Below are 21,037 nucleotides of genomic sequence, written 5' to 3' on the forward strand. Positions count from 1 at the left end.
TTTCCCATTTTTTTACTGTTGCTGTTCAAATCACTGCTATCTCCATTACTGAACGGTACTTGCACCACCGCCGTTGCTGTTCAGTTAGATTGGCTTCTTCATGTGGTTGTAAGATTACTTAACTCTATGTAATTAATGCAGCATTAGAACCATGGCAAATATGATGAATACGATTTCCTGCTTAAATTGTTTTACTATCCTATTCCGTATTCTCTCCCCGTCTTACAGTTATGCTAGTGTGGCTAGGTCACTGCTCTTATTTGTAAATTCAAGCAAGCAGCAGCAAACTACCAACAGGTTTAAGCTGTGTGCTTCACTTGATCGATATATAGTGTTTGAACCTGAATTTTACCTTCTGTGACCAGGATCAAGGAGGCGGCAGCCTATCGCGCTAAAACTCTGTCTCTGCAGCGCATGCACTTCAGCAATACTCCAAATGCCTATCAAAAGGAGGAGATCGAAGAGGTAGGGACTGCGAATCCAAAAAAGATCACCAAATGGACTGAAGGATCTAGTCGCACTACAGGCGGCACTCTTCTTGCCAGTGAAGATCCCAACCAATTCGCGCCGCAGGGTGATGATCCACGAGAATTTAAGGAAAACCTCAAGAAGGTCCATTTCGGCTGCAATGCTATCTGATCAAGCATTAATTTCATTCTAATTTCCTTCGTATCTTAGAATTTTGGCCACACGTCCGTTTTTTTTTTTTTTTTTCGTAATAAGCTCTTTCTCCGATCATGTTTATCATTAGTACTGTTAATGTCTCGAAAAATGGATACGGTCACCATAAGTATCTCCAAAGGAAACCTCCGCTGTGTATTCATTCAATCAGTTAAAAAAGCCAAAATTCATTGCCTTCTAGTTTGCGTTTTTAGTGTCTCCTGCTTGGTACATTGTCAGATGTGCAGCAGTCTCCTCTATGTGAGCGCATTAGCAGCACGTTTTATTATGACCTCTATTCCGATGGTGTGATCTTGTGAGTCTTATCAAGGATACTGTACGCAACCTGTCCTCGCTTAGGCTTGTCCGTTTTGTGGCTGGTACATTCACAAATCACAGGTTTCAACGTTAATCTTTATTATTTTCACTATGGTTATTTTCATGCTGATGTAGAACATCCATGTGTTTGTTGTTTTGTCCTTTTATTTGACGCGCGACCTTTAGGTGCGCGAGATGTACTACAAGGATGTGCTTACTGCGGGTCCGAAGTCGAAGATCCTAGAGGGTCTGGGTTTGAATGACGATGTTGATGAAGTTGATCGCGTGGATGCTCGCGATGGAGTTGCCTCTTCCTCCCAAATTGCTAGTCCACGTGGAACTCTGCTGCGTCTGGACCCCGCTAATCCGCCCACCCTCGAGCCTGGCCACGTGGTCGTTGTGGGTGCTGTCAGCAAGGGTTAGTCTTTCTTAGCTCTGTAACAATGTTGGTATCAGATTCTAGTGAGTCTGCAGTTCTTGTCTCTTACATTGCTCCTTCATACAGTCATTGTTGTAACTATATAACAATATTTGATCAGCGTGTGGGTTCTAGTGATGTCAGCTTGCGTGTCTGCATTTCAGACGATCCGCATTTCGATACCTTTTCATCAAAACCGTACATAAAATCCACAATGAGACCGCTACAGCCAATTTTGAAATAACGGCTTTGCATAATTCTCCTGGATTTTATGGCGAAATGTACCTGTATCAGCAAATTTAAACCTAGTGTTTTATTAAATCTCTGACATTGCCTCTGTTTCCCAATAGTATAATCCACTCTGTGCATGTTATTTGTATACGTACTCGTTAGTGGAAAATTGCTCTATTTTCCATGTTTATAGAACCACTTTACGATCTTACACTTTTACCCGCATCGCTCACGCCCATATTTCACAGTTTGCTTCCAGCTTTCGTCTCAAAGTCAATTTGGCTTACGAAACTAATTATTCACATGGTTGGGATGTTTACTGATTTTTTCGGTAACGTTAGCTTGAAAAAGACATTGTATACGGAGTTTTTTAAGTTGTTCAAGTGGTAACCATGCGTGTTTGACCATAGGTATAATAAACCGTGACCAGCGCCACAATGTCGGTCTCTTCCAATCGGTCTTCTCCCCCAACCCCTTCGACCAAGTAACGGATGATGAATTAGAGCGCTACAAACGCAATGTGGAGCGTAAGGCCAAGGGCTTGCCCACAGAGGAGGAAGAGGAGGAGATGGAGCGCAGGAAACGAGCTACACTTGAAGCCACTGCCCCTCACTCCTCTCGTGAGTTACATGTCCCGGAGTTTACCTCGCTTGTTGCTTGGTTGTCTCTAGTCTGGTTTTCGCACTTCTGCTTTACTTAAGTAGTGACTACACCAGGTCCAGCTTTTCATCAGGATTTTTTTGCTATAGCTGGCCGAAAACTAAGACACCCTATTTTGTTCCCAGTCAGTGTATACTGCATTTAGTAGGTACGTGTGATTCAATTAAAATTAAAACGAGAATTGGTAGAAGTTATTGGTGGGTGACCACGATCGAATTTAGAAGCTGGTTTTCCCAAAAAGAATTTTCTTTCGTGAATTTATGTAGACTATTCTTTTGGAGGTATCGATGCATTGTGCTAACGTTTTACACAGATTTCGTACACAAAACCCCCAAATCCACTGTGCAAAACGACCGCCTATTTTTAAGCTCTCTATTCCTATCGTTTGTCCACTCTGTACCCCAAAATAGTCAGGTCTTTGACTGCCCTAGGGTCGACCTATGGGTTACACATCTCGTTCAGAGAATCAAACGCAGTACCGGACGAAATATTCCCGTGTGTTCCCTCGGTCAGAGAGTTGGCGGTGACCATGAAACCCAGCGCTAGTCTAGGTAGCAGTAGAATTAGTGGGAGTAATAGCACCCAGTCATGTGGTTTTAGTTCTCCCTGGGTCACCAGCCTCTGCTGTATTTTCGATGTTGTCGGCTCAATTCCCTTCGTCCCTGCTACTATTTGAGACTTAACGTTCTCCATTTACTCCCTTCTAGCTCAAAGACAAACAGAAGATATTGAGCACGAGTGTGTCCGTTCGGATACCAGTGCTGATGTCGGACAGGCAGGTTGCTTTTCTCGCTTGTTGCCCTTTTTCTGAGTGTGTATATTCAGTGTGTGGTCAAACCAACTCCGAACTTGCTTAGCCATTGGAGCCCTAGTGGGATGCTAATATCTGAAGTAATCGCGAGCATTATACATGAGTTTGTGTCTTTCACAGCCAAGTGTTGATGGATCCAAAAGCAGTCGTAAGAAGCGACGCTTTAAGATGCCGTCGTTTTCTCGAAAGGGCAAGGACAAGAAGAAGGCCTCGAGCTCAAATGAGACGCCGTCGGTCGACACCCCAAAGTAGACTTCGATCAAGTCCTCTTTTTTTCTTAATTCCTCCCCCTCTGCAAACACGCGCACCGCTTTCTCACCCCCTCTTAATCGCAGTCGGTCTGACTAAATTAACTCTTCCACCCCTGTCCCCACGCCGCAGTCGTTGAGCGAGTCGCGTATCTGTTGTCTCCTTGTTTCTTTTCGTTAAGGTTTTTTTGCTTTTAAACGGGTTAAAAATGCGTTCCAGTTGTATCTTTAACCGTATAAATAGGTTTTGCTTCTGGTGCTGATTACATTTCCACTCTTCCTCCTCAATAAGCTCCTCTCTATTTATTGAAGAGAAATAGTAAATACATTTCGGATATTTTCGATTCTAAGCCCTTTCTCAAGTTTACTAGGTAACTGCCCCGCGTGGGAAATTGGACAATTTTCACCGCTGCGTTTCAGCCCCAGCAGGCTCCCAAAAAATTTAGGCCTTTCCATCGGCGCGTATTGATTCTGTGGCATCGGTGTCGGGTGGGTTTTAGTTGTAGTTTAACCCGACCCAGTATCAGGCACTATCATCTAAACTATGGTGCCCACTTTTAAATCAAAACTGCATTGGTTGTCCCACTGTTTTACGACCATGGTACTTCTGTAGACACCAGTGTTTACTTCTCGTGCATCCACTAGTTCGTTTCAAACGCCGCCCCTCCTTTGTGTACAATGACAAAAATGAGTTTGTGGAAAATCCACAAAAGCTACCTATGAAGAGATATGCTACATCGACCGTTTTAATGGTTCTGACGGCATCTTGTGCAAGAGATCCGATCGAACGCGTTTCTTTTCCCCCGCTTGACGCTACAGGAGTTCGTCCCGCCTGAGTGGGTCTGTCGTGTGTTTAAACGTGCGTTAGCGTGCATAAGCGTAGAGAACGAGCAGACCAGTGTTCGATGCCTGCAATGAGCTTTACCAATATTTGACATTTACGAACCTGGATACGTGAATTCTAGGTTGGCAGCCTTCTTTCAGGTCGATAAAATTGTACATTGTGAACCAATCAGACGAGATAAAGTTGCATTACGTGTCTCCAGCCTGCGAAATAATGCATACTTCATTTGAAAAGTATCTTTGGGCGTACAACGTGAGTAGTTATGCACCTTGTCAACGACAAGTATTTGAGACTGTGTGCGTGAAAATTCTACATCTCAGGTGAGCCAACGGAAGGCACTACCGTTTTTGGTGCGGAGCCTGACGGCACGTCAAAAAAATGCACAAGCTAGGCCAGCTTGTGATCATGATCCATCATTTCAGGAGCGGCATCCTTAAGGTGGATTTTTGGTCCAGCTCTGGCGACACTACGTGAATCTGTCAGACCGTTGACGTAAATGAGGAGTGACTGTTGTAAGCATTTTTTTTCGTAAGACCAGGCAGAATTCGAGTCCGTTCCAGGAAGGTTGCCCTGGGTCACGCTGTCAGCTTTTCCATCGATTTCTCGTTCAAGTTAACTAACAGTAGAGCGGGGTAAAAGCTGTCGTGGAGCAACGCCCTCCGTATGGGACATTTGAAGTTGAACATAGTACTGTGAGCATCATAAAACTTTCCATCGATGCTTAGTTCATCTCTAGAGCATTTTTTAACCAATTATGATTCCCACTAACCTTTTCAGTTGTTTGCGTCAAACTTACGGGGGTTCTAGACAAGTATTTTCTAATACTGGAGTTCGAAAACAATCGGGGGCATATCTTATAGGCAGCAGACATGTGAAATGATGTCCCTGCTTTTGTTTCGGTTTGGTAAGAATTCTATTGCCTAGTTCAGCCTAGGAAGTTCTTTTTGTGCACTAATAAATCTCCGTTACTATAATGTTACTTTTTAAATTATGGTAAAAAAATGACACAACGGCTAAAATAAATGACTAATTCCGTCCACATTCCGAGTCGACATCAAAACAATAAGATTAAATTGAAGCAACATAAACACTTAGGTTAGAGAGTCCCATTGCGACCCTTAATGACTGACAGGACTCCAGTCTGTGAGCAAACAGCTCGATTGGGCGTGTGCCTGTGGGCTTTTCGTTGATCAATAAGTGAGGAATCGAAATTTACTCGAAACATCGCCTTCTTTGTGAAAAACTGTCCACTCGTATAATCTCCACAGGTCGCCAGCCTGTCCCGATACATTCGAAAAAATAATCGAATTTTTGAGCAAACAAAATTCAACACCATTCGTACAATAGATGTCAGGACTTGCCTTGCGAAACACGAGGAAGCAATTTTAAGTTCGTCGTTGAAATCAAAGCTTGTTTCGCTGAGGGGGAAGTCGAAGGCCAGATAGAGTCCAGTCTCATCTAGCCGGTGCAGACTAAGAAGACAGAGTTTGGAAACTGCGTTGAGACAGGCCTCAAGTCCAATCACTGCCCCCGCACATGCATTTCCTCCTAGTCCTCGATGATGGCATAGGGCTGAAGAACGAACTTTAGGCCCAAACTGGATGTCTGTAAACCATCTTCCGATTCAGAAATGATTTCAATGTGTGTGAGTACTAAAATCGGTTACGTAGCGTGTGATTGTGGAGAGTGACAACTGGTTAACTAGCAATCACCTTGAAATACGACAACCTGTTTAAGGAAGCCATGGGAGCCCATGCACTACGGCCGAAGCTACTCCATTTTTTGGACAATCATATGACACTCTATTGCTGGTATTTATTCCGTCAAACTTGTCCATACTTGTACAACAAAAACTTATGGGAAAAGCCGCAAGTGATAACTTGATTCCTACGTTACGTACCGCAACTCGCTAAGCACTAAGCTGTTGACAGCTCTCTATCCTCTTAACTTAAACCACGATGGAAATCAATGCAAAGCATTTGGCAGATGCAATGCCAGAATGCAATCTGTGAGACACCCGATCACCAAATGCTGACCTAAAGGATAAGAATCCAGTCTCATTTCCCTCAAAAAAAGTAAGACACAAATTCCTCATCCACTTACAGTTTTGCATACCCAACATTAACAAACAATTTAATTCCCACTCGTACAATTCAATTGAAAACATACGTGTGGAAAATCCAGCCCTAACTATCTTAAAAGCATTCGCGTTTCGGTATCATAGAAAGTAACGCGACAAAAAGTATACAAAAAAGAGTACCAAAAGCAACGAAAATCATCGGTTGCCAAAATTCGAATCGGAGAGAGGCTATCACCACTGCAAAAAAGAGGAAAAAAAACTAGGTAGAATCGGTACCAACTCCTGATGCAAGCATCTGAGGTCTAAGTATGTTTAGCGGTCAAAACGGTCAATGACGAACACGGCCTAATGGAACACTGACATGTAAGGATCTAACTACGTGTCTTCAAACAGGCTGCCTTGGTATTGAACAATTAAAAGTAGTAGCGAAGTATGTTCATAAAAATAATAGATAAAATCATGGCGCGAGAATTTGCAAACTCATTTTAATTGTCAAAATTACCTCAGGTATGTTAAATGTGTTGTCAGTAAACGATATGTGAATAAGTCGTGAACATCCCCAGTATTGCTAGAACCACTGAGTAACTTTTCGACAGTTTTTTCACTAAGTGGCTTAAAAGCCACATCGACTGTGTTGGCTGTTAGGCTAGTGTAAAGTTGCTTAAATTGGGGTGATAGAATGCATAATACACCTCTCTGAAATCTGGCGGTGATTCGGCGCTCGTCTACTCATACGTTTAGCAACCAGAAAACTTCAGCTTTTGCCCATTGTATGGTATATGGACCATGCTAGTGGCGCTTTGAGTCTGCTGAACCCTAGAAGGGCACGTTCCTCCGCAGTGCCTGGGTCTAATGCGACTTTAAATGATACCTAAAAACGCTGCAACTTAAGCAAAATTTTAGCTTTTTGAGACAATACTGAGGAAAAAAGACATTATACAGGGGCGGAACATATATTAAGCACAGGTAAGATATTTGGGCTACTGGCATAACCCGAGTGTCACCCGACGTGAATCAAAGGCCGAGCCAAAAGTGGTCCACTCTAATATTAGGAGATAAACGATCGTCATATTAAAAAATATCTGATATGATGGTAACACCTTTTTTATACTACAACCGTTTACTTGGTTAAATGAATAGGGTTTAACTACAGCGTTTTCACCGCACAATGATGCCATTTTGTGCACAATAAGCATTTTAATCTTCTCAAGGTACTTTCATTCCAAGAAACAGATTTTCCTGCCGAGAAAACTCTAATCCCACTTACTACTAAAACCCTTAGGAACCTTGAGGTAATTGAGAATACTGCCCACATTTGCATCAATTTGCGTAACATTTACGTAGTTGAAGATGGAACTTTGTAAATTAAAGTGTAATTACTTATGCTTTACTTGCTTGTCATGACTTCTTCAAATGACTCGTGTTCTTAAAATTTTCATTGGTGAGTTTTATATACGTTCAGATACACGCCTTTGTGAGTTATGACGTCATCCGTTTCTCCTGAAGAGCTAATCTACAAAGCTACGGAATCTCCGGGTGCGTGCAGTTTTAGCATTTTGAAGTATCTATTGTAACCTTCTTTCCTTTGGTCGTCTCACGTGCTGTTAGGGCTCGTTTCCTTTGTCAATAAATGTTATTTAGCTTCCATTGTATATGATTGCTGTTTTCTATCCTGTGTAGTGTATAGTTAATTTTAGATATGTTTCATGTGTGCTTGCGTTAGGTTTTGTCGATTTATTATTTGCAAATATATGACCGGACTTGATTTGAGGTTATTTTGAGTGTTAGGAGTTTTTTTGATTTCAATTGCCAGCTTGTGCGTTTCTAAACAGTTTTTATAATAATTTTGATTGCTTTACTCTCTATTTTAGATACTTTTGTTTTTGGAGATCTTAGGGACATTAAATGTGTTAAGTCGCTGGACCCGAATTCAGAGCTGAGCAGTTTACTGAATCTCTTTTGTTTCGGAACCTATGGCGACCACAAAAATCCGTCTTTTCCCTCCCTTTCTGCAGCTCAACTTCGTAAACTTCGCCAGCTTACTATTATTTCCGCCTGCGAATATCGGCATCACATCCCTTATGATGTTCTGCTCAAAAGTTTAGACCTCACTTCTCTTCGAGAACTGGAAGATCTCATCATCGACCTTATTTATGCTGATGCGATCGTAGGAAAGTTGGATCAGCAAAAAAGAATGCTTGTCGTAGAATCAGCTATAGCACGAGACTTCAAACAGGAGGATGTAAGTAATCCTGTTATTACCGCATTTCACTTATGTCATTGTATCCTGATCGAAATTCGACGACACGAAGTTTTGTACGTTGAGATTTTCTTTTATTAAATTGATTGATTGTTTGTGCCATAATAGTGGCGGTTCCCGTTCCTTAAAAAATTTTGAATCATTGGTATTTGTTAAAATGGGTCTGGATTGAATTTATATTGGCTTCTAATATGGTTTTGTGATGCAAAATGCATGCGAATTTTTTAATTCGCAGTTACCCAATTTGAAGACGGATTTGGATTCGTGGAGCGATCGGGTCAACTCGTCACTGGAAAAGTTGGCTAGTAATGTTACTAAGGCCGCGTCGCTGAGGGCGGAATGGGCCGAGAATAGGATTCGTATATCGGCTAACCAGAACAACATTAATTCAAAAATTCAACAAGAGGATAACAAAATGGATGTAAGTGTGTAGTATATAGGAGAATTCCTTTTCTCGTTTGTTAACTTAGAGTATTACTAGCGCTGTTTTCAACGCCAGTGCTGCCATTTATCCTTTGTCAGTTGAACCGCTTCTACTTGCATAATATTAGTAGCGTCGTTTTTAGGTTGACTCCAATATGGATGTAGATGACCAGCTGGAGATATACTTAGATGATAACGGTGAGCCGTTATTACTCCCTCGGCCTTCAATTTCCACATCCGCTAGTGGAGAGAAGGGTCGTCGGAACCCCTTGCGTGTCCTCCAAAAGGGACGCAAGAGCGGCAAATAGAGGTGATGAGTTTTCCTTTTGTACAAACATCGCATTGGGTTTTGATGAATACACTGCTCATATAAACTTCACTATTTCGTTGAAAAATGCGCTATGTTTTGGCTGCGCCAAATGATTATTTTTCATCGGGCTGTATGAATATGGTGTTTTCATTACCAACGATTTCTGGAAAAATTATTTATTAAAGGCTGTCGTTTCCACCACTTTCCTCTTTATTTTGATAGTGCTCTTGTTTTAACTTTGGCTCTCGTGTATGAAATACTCTGTACAAAAGATGTGTAGTTTGGTATTTGGCTTACGGTACAATTGAAATATTTGTCCTGGGTGGGGTACGTCTGTTTATAGCTTGGACGAGGAATTTTGCTCCAGTGTCTAAGTTTGTTAATTTGAAATAACTCAATGGGGTCAGAAGTTGGTTAGAACTCATGTATACCTGATGGTTGCGGGTAAAATGTTATTTTCGGGGTTCGCATTTCTTTGTTCTTCGCATGCATAGCAATCGTATTAAATCCTGTAACTGTACGCGGCTAAAATGGATTTTCGGCAATAGTTGTAAGTGTTTGGCACGAAACTTGTGTCAATTTGATTATGCCTTGGTCTGATGTTAATCGCGAAGGTTCTCAGTCTTCCTATTTGTATAGCACTGGCATCGATAGTTGTGGTATCATAATGTTAAGAAACACCCGTTACCCGTGGTTCGGTGAAACAGTCGACATCATTTAAGCCCTCGAGGGCATAAAATAAGTTAGCGGGTGTTTGCTGTCTTCTATTCTGTATGATGGGAAAACTACACTACTGATTTTGATTCGTACTTGGAATGACTACTGCACCACCTCTCGTTAAAGTAGAGCAAAATTTTTAATCAAGAACTGGGACCGTATTTAACCAGTGTATTTATTTACATTACCTGAAATTTTGCTTTTAATTTGAGCAGTCGGTTTGCTTGTATTTCTCTTTATTTTTTGCCCCTGAAGATCAATGAGTTGTATTGTTGTGGCATGTATTGAAGGCTCTGGACGCCACCTCGAAAAGCTTTCTCGACTTCGGTTAAACATTTCTTAAAGCTAGTCAAATTTCGATGTATTAGAGCGTTTCAAAAATTTTCTCAAACCCACCTTGTCTATTCATGATGCTGACAATTGAGGCCGTGAAACATCAATGCAGAAGCTACTTAATACCTTTGCCATAATCGTCATGACTACCATCTACAAATTATGCATTCGTTGATACGCTTATTCACACTTGTTATGTTATTATTCTTCTATTTATCCAATCGAGACCCAAAACTGTTTTGATTTTGCCCAGAGTTACCATTGAAGATACATAGGTCCTCATTTTAGCACACATATCCGGCTTGGAAGTCGTAGCTGAATACCTGTATTGCATCATATCTAGATGTCCTATGATTGCGCTTGGTGGAAGTGGCGTATCCCCGTAATCAAGACATCCTACGGACCCAGTAGTAACCAACTATTAACTTGATCGTGGTGATAGTGATTGTGGCTGGATGCGTTGTAGTTGGCCAAGGCTGGTGCCACATCCGCCGTTGTTTGCGTCCGTCTTACCGATGACTTATCAGTTGCTGGGTTAATTTTCCATCATCTTTTGTATTTGTGCATTATGATACACACTTCCAGTGTTTATTTAATGTTTTGTCCTCCTTATTTGACGAAATGTCCCCACTCGCCGACATCCATGAGCGTTTACGCCGCTAATGTTTATACGTTGTTGAATATTGGCATTGATGACGTTTTGTAGGGGTTGGGGTAACGACAGTGCCGTGTAGCTTATTTTCAATGGCTGAGGTTAAATGATCCCAAAGGTAACATGTTTTCATGTTCCAGTCTATGCTGTTGCGAACGTCAGCCATAAGAAACCCAAGTTGGTTGTAAATAGCTAATCTGAGCTGCACCTCTAGTGGTTTTCTTTCCTTTACCAATTAAATCACAAAAATATGAGATTTTGTTACTAAAACGTTGATGATGCACCTGAATTAGTATTTTGTACGCATCTGTAAAAATAACCAAGTACTCGGGGAAAAAATTAGGCCTCAGTAGTTGGTGCGCACGAAATGGGTTTTGATGCAGTGAGAGGGGGAGTTGATTAGAATCTTAAAAGCTGGGACATACGGCAGTTGGGTTATATTTCTTGCTTGATTACAATGAACAAATTACGGTGCAGTATGGCACACGAGCGGTCGTTGTCCAGTTATTACCCAGTGTCGGTTAACCGGTGAGGCCTTGAGTGTTACTCGTCCTTCTCCACTGAAGCCAGTCTGAAGACATTGACCCAGTGGGCGACAGGGGAAAGGGGGTCTAAATAATTTATTCTGGTCTCACATTCGCTATCGTTCCTCATCCATTCTCCACCTCTACTGACCTTAGAAACTTCTGAAGTGGCCGTGTCAGTGGGTGACACGGCCCCGCTGTCATCCTGTCCAGGAATACCCGCCACACACCCGCTCTGAGTCACACACGTGGCGCGACTCGCTCCACTTCGAATTCGAGAATAAGGTGGAAAAGAATCATTGTCTAGCTATGCCTGCTATGGCTGAAGCAACACCAGTTTAAAAGTCTGGCAAACGTTGATGCAGTAGACTTCAATGTAACATTTTCTCATGTAATTTGTCAGCAAAGTTGTTTCTTAAATGTGTGAACTAGGCAGCGTCTCTCGATAACCTCCTTAGGTTATACACTTCTATAATTTTATTGTGGCTTACTCCGCCATAACGAAAAATTTGAAAGAGTTTTTGAACTAGCCTCTATGTGTTCGAAACAACTTTTGTCGAAAAAACAGCAGTATTAAGTCGAGACCTACTGACTTGACAAAGTTGCAAATGGTTTCTGAGGTTCCTCATGGCTTTGCATTATTTAGTACAAAGTAGAGTCAACAGAAGCCCTGACCTACATGGTATATTCGAAGAAGAGTACAAATTATTTATCAATGTGGCTATAACGGGGCAGTTTATTGTAGGAATTCGATCTCTTCACTATGCTGTACATTAATTTGGTCGGTTTAGAGGATTTGGGTAAGGCAGAAGTGGTTCAGGGGGTGTGTAGCGCCCTGAGACCCCCTGAAGACAAAAGAAGGCATAATGCTCGGGCAAAATGCATATTATCGACGTACAAAGTGTGAAGGTACGATGGCAGAGCACTCAAGCCGCTTCCTGATCTAAACCAAAGGCTAAACAAACAGCCAACGCGTTAGAGTAACAACTTGCGATCAACGAATTCTAAATCAGTTTTGTTCTTTTTTAGCTAACTAGAATCAAGCCCTAGAATCAATTCCCTCAAGCACAAAGATGGATTGGTGCTCTAACAAGCATATATTCACCCTCTATGTATATTTAGCTATTATAATTGCGCAGGATTTTTAGCCAACACTAGTAGTTTCAAACCATGACTACTTCACCCATTCCCTGAGCTTCCCAGCCCTTTGCTCCATCGCCTCTGTGCCTTGCAGTGGTTTCAGGATTGACGCGGGCATTAAGATGCGCTGTTTTGTACTCGATAACCTCTCCAGCAGACTTCTGTTGCAAATCTGTTTATCAACAAATTAATTATGGTTTTCTGTAAAAAATCATATAAGTTTTGTGAATCCAGGTGCTGACAAAATTTGTGCATAGCTGTTTTTTTGTGAATTGTAGTTTTTTTCACAACTAATTTGCGACAGCTCACTAAAACAATAATACGTCTGCGCTAAAGTCACAGGAAGTGTCATGTCACGTCCGAGCTCTAATGTCCTCAGCGTGACTACGGTGATGGCATCACGTCTCAGTCTTATTTTCACCTTGGCATTGACTTTTTCCCCATTCGAACGTTTTCACTGAATTTTATGTGCAAAACGCGATTTCACAAAGTATTTGTGAAAAATAAGAAGGTGTGGAATGCTATTAGCTGCACTCCACCTTACGAAGGGAGAAGCCCAGACACCAAGAGGCTACCAGAGTTAATCTGCGACGTGTTTTAGTGTCAGCGCATTCGCAAGAAGGTCACAAAGTAGTGCTACCTAGGGGATTGGTTTCTACTACATTTTGAGCCGGATTGTCCATCATCATTTTCCTCTCAATCATCATCGCCAAATCACAGTGTTACTCCATAGGTTAAATTTGCTTATTCCATACTGCAAACAAGCCAAATTCTTTACTAATACCTGATTTATTCGATCGAGTTGAATATTTTTTGACTATTTACGTCTGGAACTCTGTCCACTTTTTTCAACAATGGTAAGGAATTAGTGGAGTGACCATCTGTTCAGTAAATCGAGAATGAATGAACTGTCGCCTTCACTCTCGTTTACTCATTATTCGACTCGGAAGGGGACTCCGTCTAAGTTGTCGTCTTGGCAACTTGCGTGACATAGGGGTGATCCGATCAAACTTTAGTTCCCCCCTCCTATGACAATGCCTCACACATGGGATTATTAAAAATGTTTTGAAAAACTTGCAGTACCTTCAAGTAGAACTAGTAAAAACGAAACATGGAATAGGAAGCTAAGGCAAGTTTTTCTCTTTTCGGCCACACGATTGTTGTGGTACTCTTTTCTTTTAAACAGTATTTAGGTGTAATTAAATAACTCACCTAGTATTTTTGTAACTGAGACGGGAATGATAAGCACATTTCCAATATAATAGCTTAAACTCACAAAACCCTTAGCTACTATTGCGTTTATTGCTTTCGGCCAAACATGGTCGATAATTTAATACATAATGTGAGGTAATACATATATTTGTATATATATATATATAAAAGTCTTTGAGGGTTTTTACGAATGCTGTTGCATTTCACTATCCAACCGATTAACCAATAGAAACAATGGGTTTGCCGTATCGCTCATTGGTTTGGCCCATCCACTGTGGTCGCGGTGTTTGTAATTCCGAGTCGTGGTTACGTAATCAACTAGCCAATCGAAATGGCCATGTGATCCCTTATGGTTTATTGGTTGTTGTCAGAGGGAAAGAATTAATCTCTCAATCAAGGCTCCATTCAAGGGTTTTTCGAGCAGACGTTTTCAGTGCTCCTGAAATTCAGACGTGGATTCTATCTCACAATGAAGAAGGCGTCTGTCGCTGGTGAGCATAGATCTCGATCTCCGATAAAGGCTAATCATAACGTTCAGACTTTCAATTCAAATCAGCCATTATGGAATGGCATACAGTAAGTTCTTTTTCAAATTACAAGAACGTATAGGATGAGTAACAAGAATTTAGTTCTTCCAAGTGCGCTTGCGAGGCGAAGCGAAACTAATCTCAATAATGCACTTAGTCGAATTAACCGACAATCATCTTACAACCTACGCCGCAGAAAACCCCTTGAAACTTCAAATTTACAGGACCACTTCCCTAGGGTAATGTCTACCACCTGCCCTTCTTTTGCAAAAGAATATGAGAAACTTACATGTGCCTGTTGTTCACCACCATCTCCGCCATGCGCTGGCGTGACGGCCCAGATGGCAACTGCTACAACGATGCTCCCTTTACCATCAGAGAAACCTGAGTTCACTCAGAATCTTGCACCAATTTGTCCGGTTCCAATGCTTTCCTCCTCTCCCATCAGTCAAATTAATCCGTTATCCTACACTCCCGTCTCTATTCAATCTGTGGAGACTCAGACTTCCCTACCATCTCGTAAGTTTCTGTTATCAAAAAAATATACCAATAATCCATGTTCTTGAAATGAATGATTTTTCCTTCTTGGATAGCTGAACGTGGTCGTAAACGCAGAAGATCCAGTGGGCAGTTGATGACTTCAATTAAGAGGAAATTTAGCAATCTTCGTCGATCTTTAAGTTCGGATCGACTTACTACTCGAATAAAGGTTGAACCATTCGAGGCACTTCCAGAGATAATTCGGGATTTTCCGATGGAAGAAAACGCGTCGGTCAAGGTAAACTTTGTTGAGAAATGTGATAATGGTGCTTACCTCATTCAATTCCAACGAAATACCACGACGCAGGCCTTCGGTTTATTCTTTAATCTGGATGCTGATGGATTTTACATCAGTCGATTGGCCAAAGAGCAGCACATACGAGTGTGTCAGAAGTATCTGCATGTGAATGACAGGGTCCTTGCCATCCAGGGTGTTCCGTCCAAGCTTCTTAGCGCCGAAGGAATTCGCGGTCTCCTTCAAGGATGTCATTTGGTCACAATCAAAGTGGGTCCCGTCAATAGATTTAAATGACCTTCCAACAGTTTTTTTTTGTACATAAAACATTCATTCAGATGTGACATGACTGTACCATGATAGGTATTTTTGTTGGGGTTGCGCAATCCCATGTATGCCGATGCGAATGATCAGATTTCGGCTACTGAATAGATAGGTGTCGAGTTAATTGCTGTTTTTTAGGCCTCGTGTGCTTACTCGCATTCCGGGGTGACCATCATTACTCATCACATTGGGGTGGCCAGGGAAAGGGCAACACATGGATGATTGAAACCGACTGTACGACATCTCCCCGTTTCGATTTCATACACACGTGATTAAAACCAAACCTCGCCTGTTGGATCGGTGCGAACTTTGAAGTAGTTATGCAAGGGTCCTTAAAAAACACGAGAGATGTCACGGTTATATCTGCCAAAAATATTGAAAATATGGGGCTATCATGGATCCTATTTTGTTTATTGAGCAATTTATGGGTTAAAATGAGCCAGTATGCTTATGTGTTTTGGATTTTCTCTAAGAGAACAAGGCGGAAGTTGTCGACTTCGCGGGTATTAGGCGACCCGGAAGCTACTGAGGGGGTGGCTTCACTTCCGGTCATGTCCCACCTGTTGTGAAAATTCTCCCTAGGACTTTTTAGGTATTCTCATTTCAAATGTCTTTGTATAAGAGGATTTCTACGCTGGCAAAGGGCTAATTTAACGAATTTTGTTGAGTCAAAATAATACTGCAAAAATAAAAACAGAAAAGCCGCTTTATTCAAACTGACGGATCATCTGTAATTGCAGAGAATGTTTTCAACTCGCCCTCATACTTTGACGTTGCGAAGAGGTCTGAATTTGTGTATATGTAATTCGACCAATGAAAAACATCCTAGATACCATCGTTTTGTTACTCGCTTCTGCGTTTAGTCTTATTTGTTAGGCATGAACAAAAATAGCTATTTCAAAATGATCATGATTAGCAAGTTGAATATATCGGGGATAGGCAAACGTTTTGCGTAATGGACAAGACTTTCAATTAATTTATCAATGGCACGAAATGCTAATCCGTGTTCGTCTTGAGCGTCTATTGATGGTTGCAGCCACCATTTGTTATTCTGAGGTCAGACATTGCTCGGCAATTTTACCCACATGCCTATAACCGAATAGTTTCATAGGGCAAAGAGGAGGGTGAAGATCTGTTGTTATTCTCATCTTTTTAAATTTTTAATCAGTTGAAACATTCCCTAAATTCGGTTATGGACATTAAGCGACACCAACAGTAAGGATAAGATGGTGGGTTTAGTTTTTTGAGAGGAAAGCCATTGTGTCTAATTATTGGTAGTATCCTTGATCCCAGGTTAATAGTGAAGACAGGACAAGATGTTGGAGCCTACATTTAAATGTACCTATCGTGTTACATGGAGTTAGAGAGCTGTAACTTGTGGTGTCTAATCAGAAATGCAGCTCCTCAGTGTGGAGTTCGAAAAATAACTGGTTCAACTACGATTGGATTGGTTTAAAGTGGCCCTGTTGATCACTGCCCATTTACGCTGCCACAGCGTTAATAAACCCAGGTCTGAACTTTTAGAGTCTTAATACCAGTATTCTATAATGTTAAAAATCACGCATATTCGAACGTTGACCCAGTCAGGCGACTCATTTTCCAAAATGACATGTTACTTTTCGGAATCCTCCATTTATGTCTGTGCCGCAAACTGATGAAATATAAAACTCCTCCTTCTAATGAGCTTATGGTGGACAGCCCCATACATTTTGTCCCTTCGAGATTAGCCAACAGATATTAGAATTAACCGATATGCAAGAAATATTTGTATTCTACAATTTGCAAAGTCAATTTTACAAATTGCTAATGTTACTGAATTACCACTTGTTACTTGGTGACGATGGCTAATGAACGATTTCCACTATAAGCTCTCCAATGGTTTCAAATACCTATAAAAAATTTACCAACTCCTTACGTTAAAATACATTCTGTTTAACTAAGTCACTTCGATTACGGTTATTGCCACTTCTTGTGTGGTTTCCAAAATTGTTAGAAGTACATATTTTATAAAAAATGGTCATCAAAATTTAAATCCCTTTGCCATGACGAAGCAATTGCTAACTGCGGTGTCACTACGCTTTTGGACGTGAAGCTAAGCCTGTGGCTTCCAATCGCCTAGCAACAGGTGGCTCGTACAGACATGTTTGGATCACCTCAAATTTCATTCTGCGACCAAGACAATTGAACTCATTTTCGTTATTACAATTTTCTATCCTCCAAATTGTCCAATTCGACAGTTATTTGAGTGTTTGTCGATTGAATGAAGGAGTTTGAAGACCATCCAGTTCTAAATCTTAAAAGTATATGTGCCGCCATACTTCACTGACCTTTTCTTTTTTGGCCATAAGTTCAAAATAAGTTTGAGTCGTACGGTGTACGCACAATTTTGAGGTTATTTTCGTCTTTCTATGCGAACCTTGGACGGCTTGTAAAACAGCAATGCGCTCAAGTGGTGATCAGAAGGTAAAACAGAAAAAAGAAGGACGAAATCAGGTGATTGTGCCTCTTATTTTGATTTTTGTGTTACGTTTTGATTAAATCTTCCACAATGTGCAGCTGAAGTCATTTAGGGCGGGAAATATTAAACATGTACAATTCGTGAATTTTCAGTTATCCAGCGCACCCTATTCCATCACCTTTCTAATAATTTTGAACAAAAATAGCTTTTGATTTCCCCTTTTTTTATTGCAATTTTTATTTAACAGTTACTGTGTTATCACTTAAGTGACGTTAATTTCTCCTTTAGTCAGAGGATTTTCAATTCGCGCTTCAAATAGAGCAATTTATCTTTTATGAGAACATTCCGTACAATCCTTGTCTATATGATAATGCATATCTGACCAATTGTTTTTAGAAAACCTTGCTAACTTTACATCTTTATTCAGGAGGAATCGAGATAGTCTTTACCTTTCAGATGGATGCGTGCTGTGTTGCGATGGTAGACTGATGACCTTACTTGAAAACGTACGATAACCCGGCCACCACACGCGTGGCTGCTGGCCCGTATGGCCATAGAGATCTCGTTGCTATACTCCCACATTAACCTCCCACCCTCTTCCCTCATACTCTGCCTTGGCAACGCAACTATCACAAGTCTCCATTAGTAGCGATGTGCCGTTGGGACTAACTTAAACAGATGGTTATGCAACAGCATTGGGAGGTGGGAGGGCGTTGGGGTGGTTGGAGCTAGTTGCTGATTTATGGTGCACATAGCCCTCATTTAATTGAGTGCCTGTGCCATTGTAGCTGAATAGGTTTAACCGTTCAGAAAGCTCCTTTAAATGCATGAAGTCTGCCTACATATTTAAGCCTGACCTTTCGGTAAGATGCAATTTTATTGACAACTTAACCCTTTCATTTTTTGTAAGTTTCTCAACCGATCTGTTTGTTTAGACTCCGGTTATGTATACAAAAATGAATCAAACAGGAACGAATGAATAGTCGAACAACAAATTGACATTTGTGCAAACATCCTTGAAGAATTCCCGTGGAACAACCCCGGTGCCATTCATGCCCTGGGCTCGAATCTGCCTGACCGGTCACAGTATAAGGTGGATCATTTCTCTTTTTGGTTTGATATAACTGTATGGCCACAAATTAGCGGCATTAGAGATCTCTCTTTGGTTGTAGACGTCATTAATTCATTTTCGCAGCTTTATGGGCTTACCCTTCTAAGATTAAATAGCCGTGAACTTTGGAATTGGTAATGAAGTCCTAGAATCTGAACAGACGTGAATTAATGCAAAACAGCCTAATTATTCATGACAGCTACATATTTATGGTTATGGAATACAAAATGTCAAATGCATGCAATATTTAAGCAATAGGCGCATGCAAATTTAGTGACTGAAAATGAAATGATCACATATTCCTATAGAAAAGGTTGCCGAATCACTTCCGAATTCACAATTAAAATAACCCTGTAGGTTGCAAAGATACCTAGATTCTCGTATTCATGCCCTTTCCATTTCAGTTAAGTAGGCATGAAAGAAATAAAATTTGCGGTCAAATGTATTATCGTAAGAAACCTCAGGCGTGTTCATTAAATAAAAAAAACACCTAAAGTGGAAGAACTGGGCCTGTGAGCTTGGAGAAAACAAAAGGAACTAACATTAGAAAAGGCCTGGTAGTTCGTGAGAGCTATCTTAGGTCTGGCCCACATACGTCCACTTCAGTAAACGTAAACCATAGAGCGTAATTCTGTGACAGTTAGTTATGTATAAAATCAAGAACTGAAACATTACAGCACAGTCAATGATGAAGAATAACAACATGGCATTCCTGCATGGGTTATACTTCCAAAGCTGGTGATATATTCCTGCAATTTGTTTAAACCGAACTGGTGCATTAGCTTCCGCTAGTGGGTGCAGCATTACTGACAAGATGCTACGATAGAGCACTCTTTTTACTAAAAGAAGCCAGTTAATGGCACAACAGCCGAGAGTTCACTTCTCCAGTCCCGAACCTTTCCCCACTCTAACCCCACATTTTGCAACTCCTTTCTCCTCCCACCTTTGTACCATCAACACCAACACCATCACAAATGAAGTACTTCAAATCAAGCCTAAATCCATGCATTTACACTGCAAAATGTGGCTATGTATTGGTAGTGCGAAAGTGCCGGCAGCCGGTAAACAGGGTCTCCGGTCCGAGCTAGCGAAAGCAGTCGTCGAAGAGATATGGGCGAGCCTCATGGTTGTGCACGGACAGGGCCAATCAACCGCCTCAGTTGTTGGAGCCATGTGCTATTTATGCGTGGCCTCACGCGCACGGATACAGATCAATCACCTGTCTCCTGACCTCGTTAACTCTTTCCTTTATCAATGTCGGTTGGGGTGACGATGATCACCAACATGATAGGAGTGTTTATGTGACACTAGTACCAATAGTAAATGTTCGCGATACAACCGTACCTGTATTTGCCTTCATATAACTGTTTTGGGAGTTTCAAGCTCTTTATATTACTGCGCCTAACTACGAAAACTATAGTTCAAGACAAACAAATCTGCTTTAGTATCCGTCAAACGATGACTATACCCTCGTGTTATTTGTAGGGTTATTCGTGATTTTATGCTTTGCATAAAAGTATTGCCAATTTAGCTTAAAAGGTTAAATTTGTAACTTCGTCCTTTGCTTACCACTGGTACTTTGTCATCCTAAATCATTTCAACGTTTCGTAATGTCTTAAAAAACAATAACTGCGTTGATTTGATGCGTCCCTTAATAGCATCAATCGTATATATATATATATACGGTCGTGTTGAACCATCTTGCGACAGTTGGGGAGGCCGAAGTAAATTTCGTACCCATAACCTTATGAGAAGCTGTGAAAAGGGAGCTCAACAGACCACGGTAGAGCGGTACACACAACAGCTTTTAAAGGTGAATTTCACGTATTGTTGGATAGGGGCTGTTTAAATAGGGTATGGAAACATTAGCGTTTTTGCTAGAGCATGTTTTCTGAATTCCTCTTTTTCTATCTAGGTGATTCTGCATGCATCTTATTCTGTGGTGAAATTCCTGTACAAAATCGGTCTTTGGCTTGGTCAAGTATGCCGGGGTAAAAAGAT

General features: G+C 41.1%; 3 protein-coding genes across 3 annotated transcripts in view; all 3 read left to right on the plus strand. All coding sequences in view use genetic code 11, as the record gives it.

Annotated features, from left to right (window-relative positions):
• Positions 1-3,350, plus strand: part of EGR_06046 (hypothetical protein) — a gene marked incomplete at both ends in the record, with an annotated part of 6,496 nt that extends 3,146 nt beyond the window's left edge. The window contains 5 exons of the mRNA XM_024495295.1: positions 366-612; positions 1,165-1,396; positions 2,038-2,247; positions 2,995-3,053; positions 3,219-3,350. Coding sequence (XP_024350250.1) covers positions 366-612; positions 1,165-1,396; positions 2,038-2,247; positions 2,995-3,053; positions 3,219-3,350 — 880 coding nt within the window. The remainder of the gene's footprint in view (positions 1-365; positions 613-1,164; positions 1,397-2,037; positions 2,248-2,994; positions 3,054-3,218) is intronic.
• Positions 3,351-7,751: 4,401 nt separating this feature from the next.
• On the plus strand, positions 7,752-9,261 carry EGR_06047 (COP9 signalosome complex subunit 7b; the record flags this gene model as incomplete). Its single annotated transcript, XM_024495296.1, has 4 exons — positions 7,752-7,806; positions 8,142-8,512; positions 8,766-8,951; positions 9,097-9,261. The coding sequence occupies 4 exons, from the start codon at positions 7,752-7,754 to the stop codon at positions 9,259-9,261; spliced, it is 777 nt and encodes a 258-aa protein (XP_024350251.1).
• A 5,349-nt stretch (positions 9,262-14,610) lies between these two features.
• On the plus strand, positions 14,611-15,689 carry EGR_06048 (hypothetical protein; the record flags this gene model as incomplete). The annotated part of the gene is made up of 3 exons (XM_024495297.1): positions 14,611-14,887; positions 15,103-15,413; positions 15,606-15,689. 3 exons carry the CDS (start codon positions 14,611-14,613, stop codon positions 15,687-15,689), a joined length of 672 nt encoding a protein of 223 aa, XP_024350252.1.
• Positions 15,690-21,037: the final 5,348 nt, after the last annotated feature.

The sequence above is a fragment of the Echinococcus granulosus genome (assembly GCF_000524195.1).
Source record: "Echinococcus granulosus chromosome Unknown EG_S00050, whole genome shotgun sequence".
NCBI lineage: Eukaryota > Metazoa > Platyhelminthes > Cestoda > Cyclophyllidea > Taeniidae > Echinococcus > Echinococcus granulosus.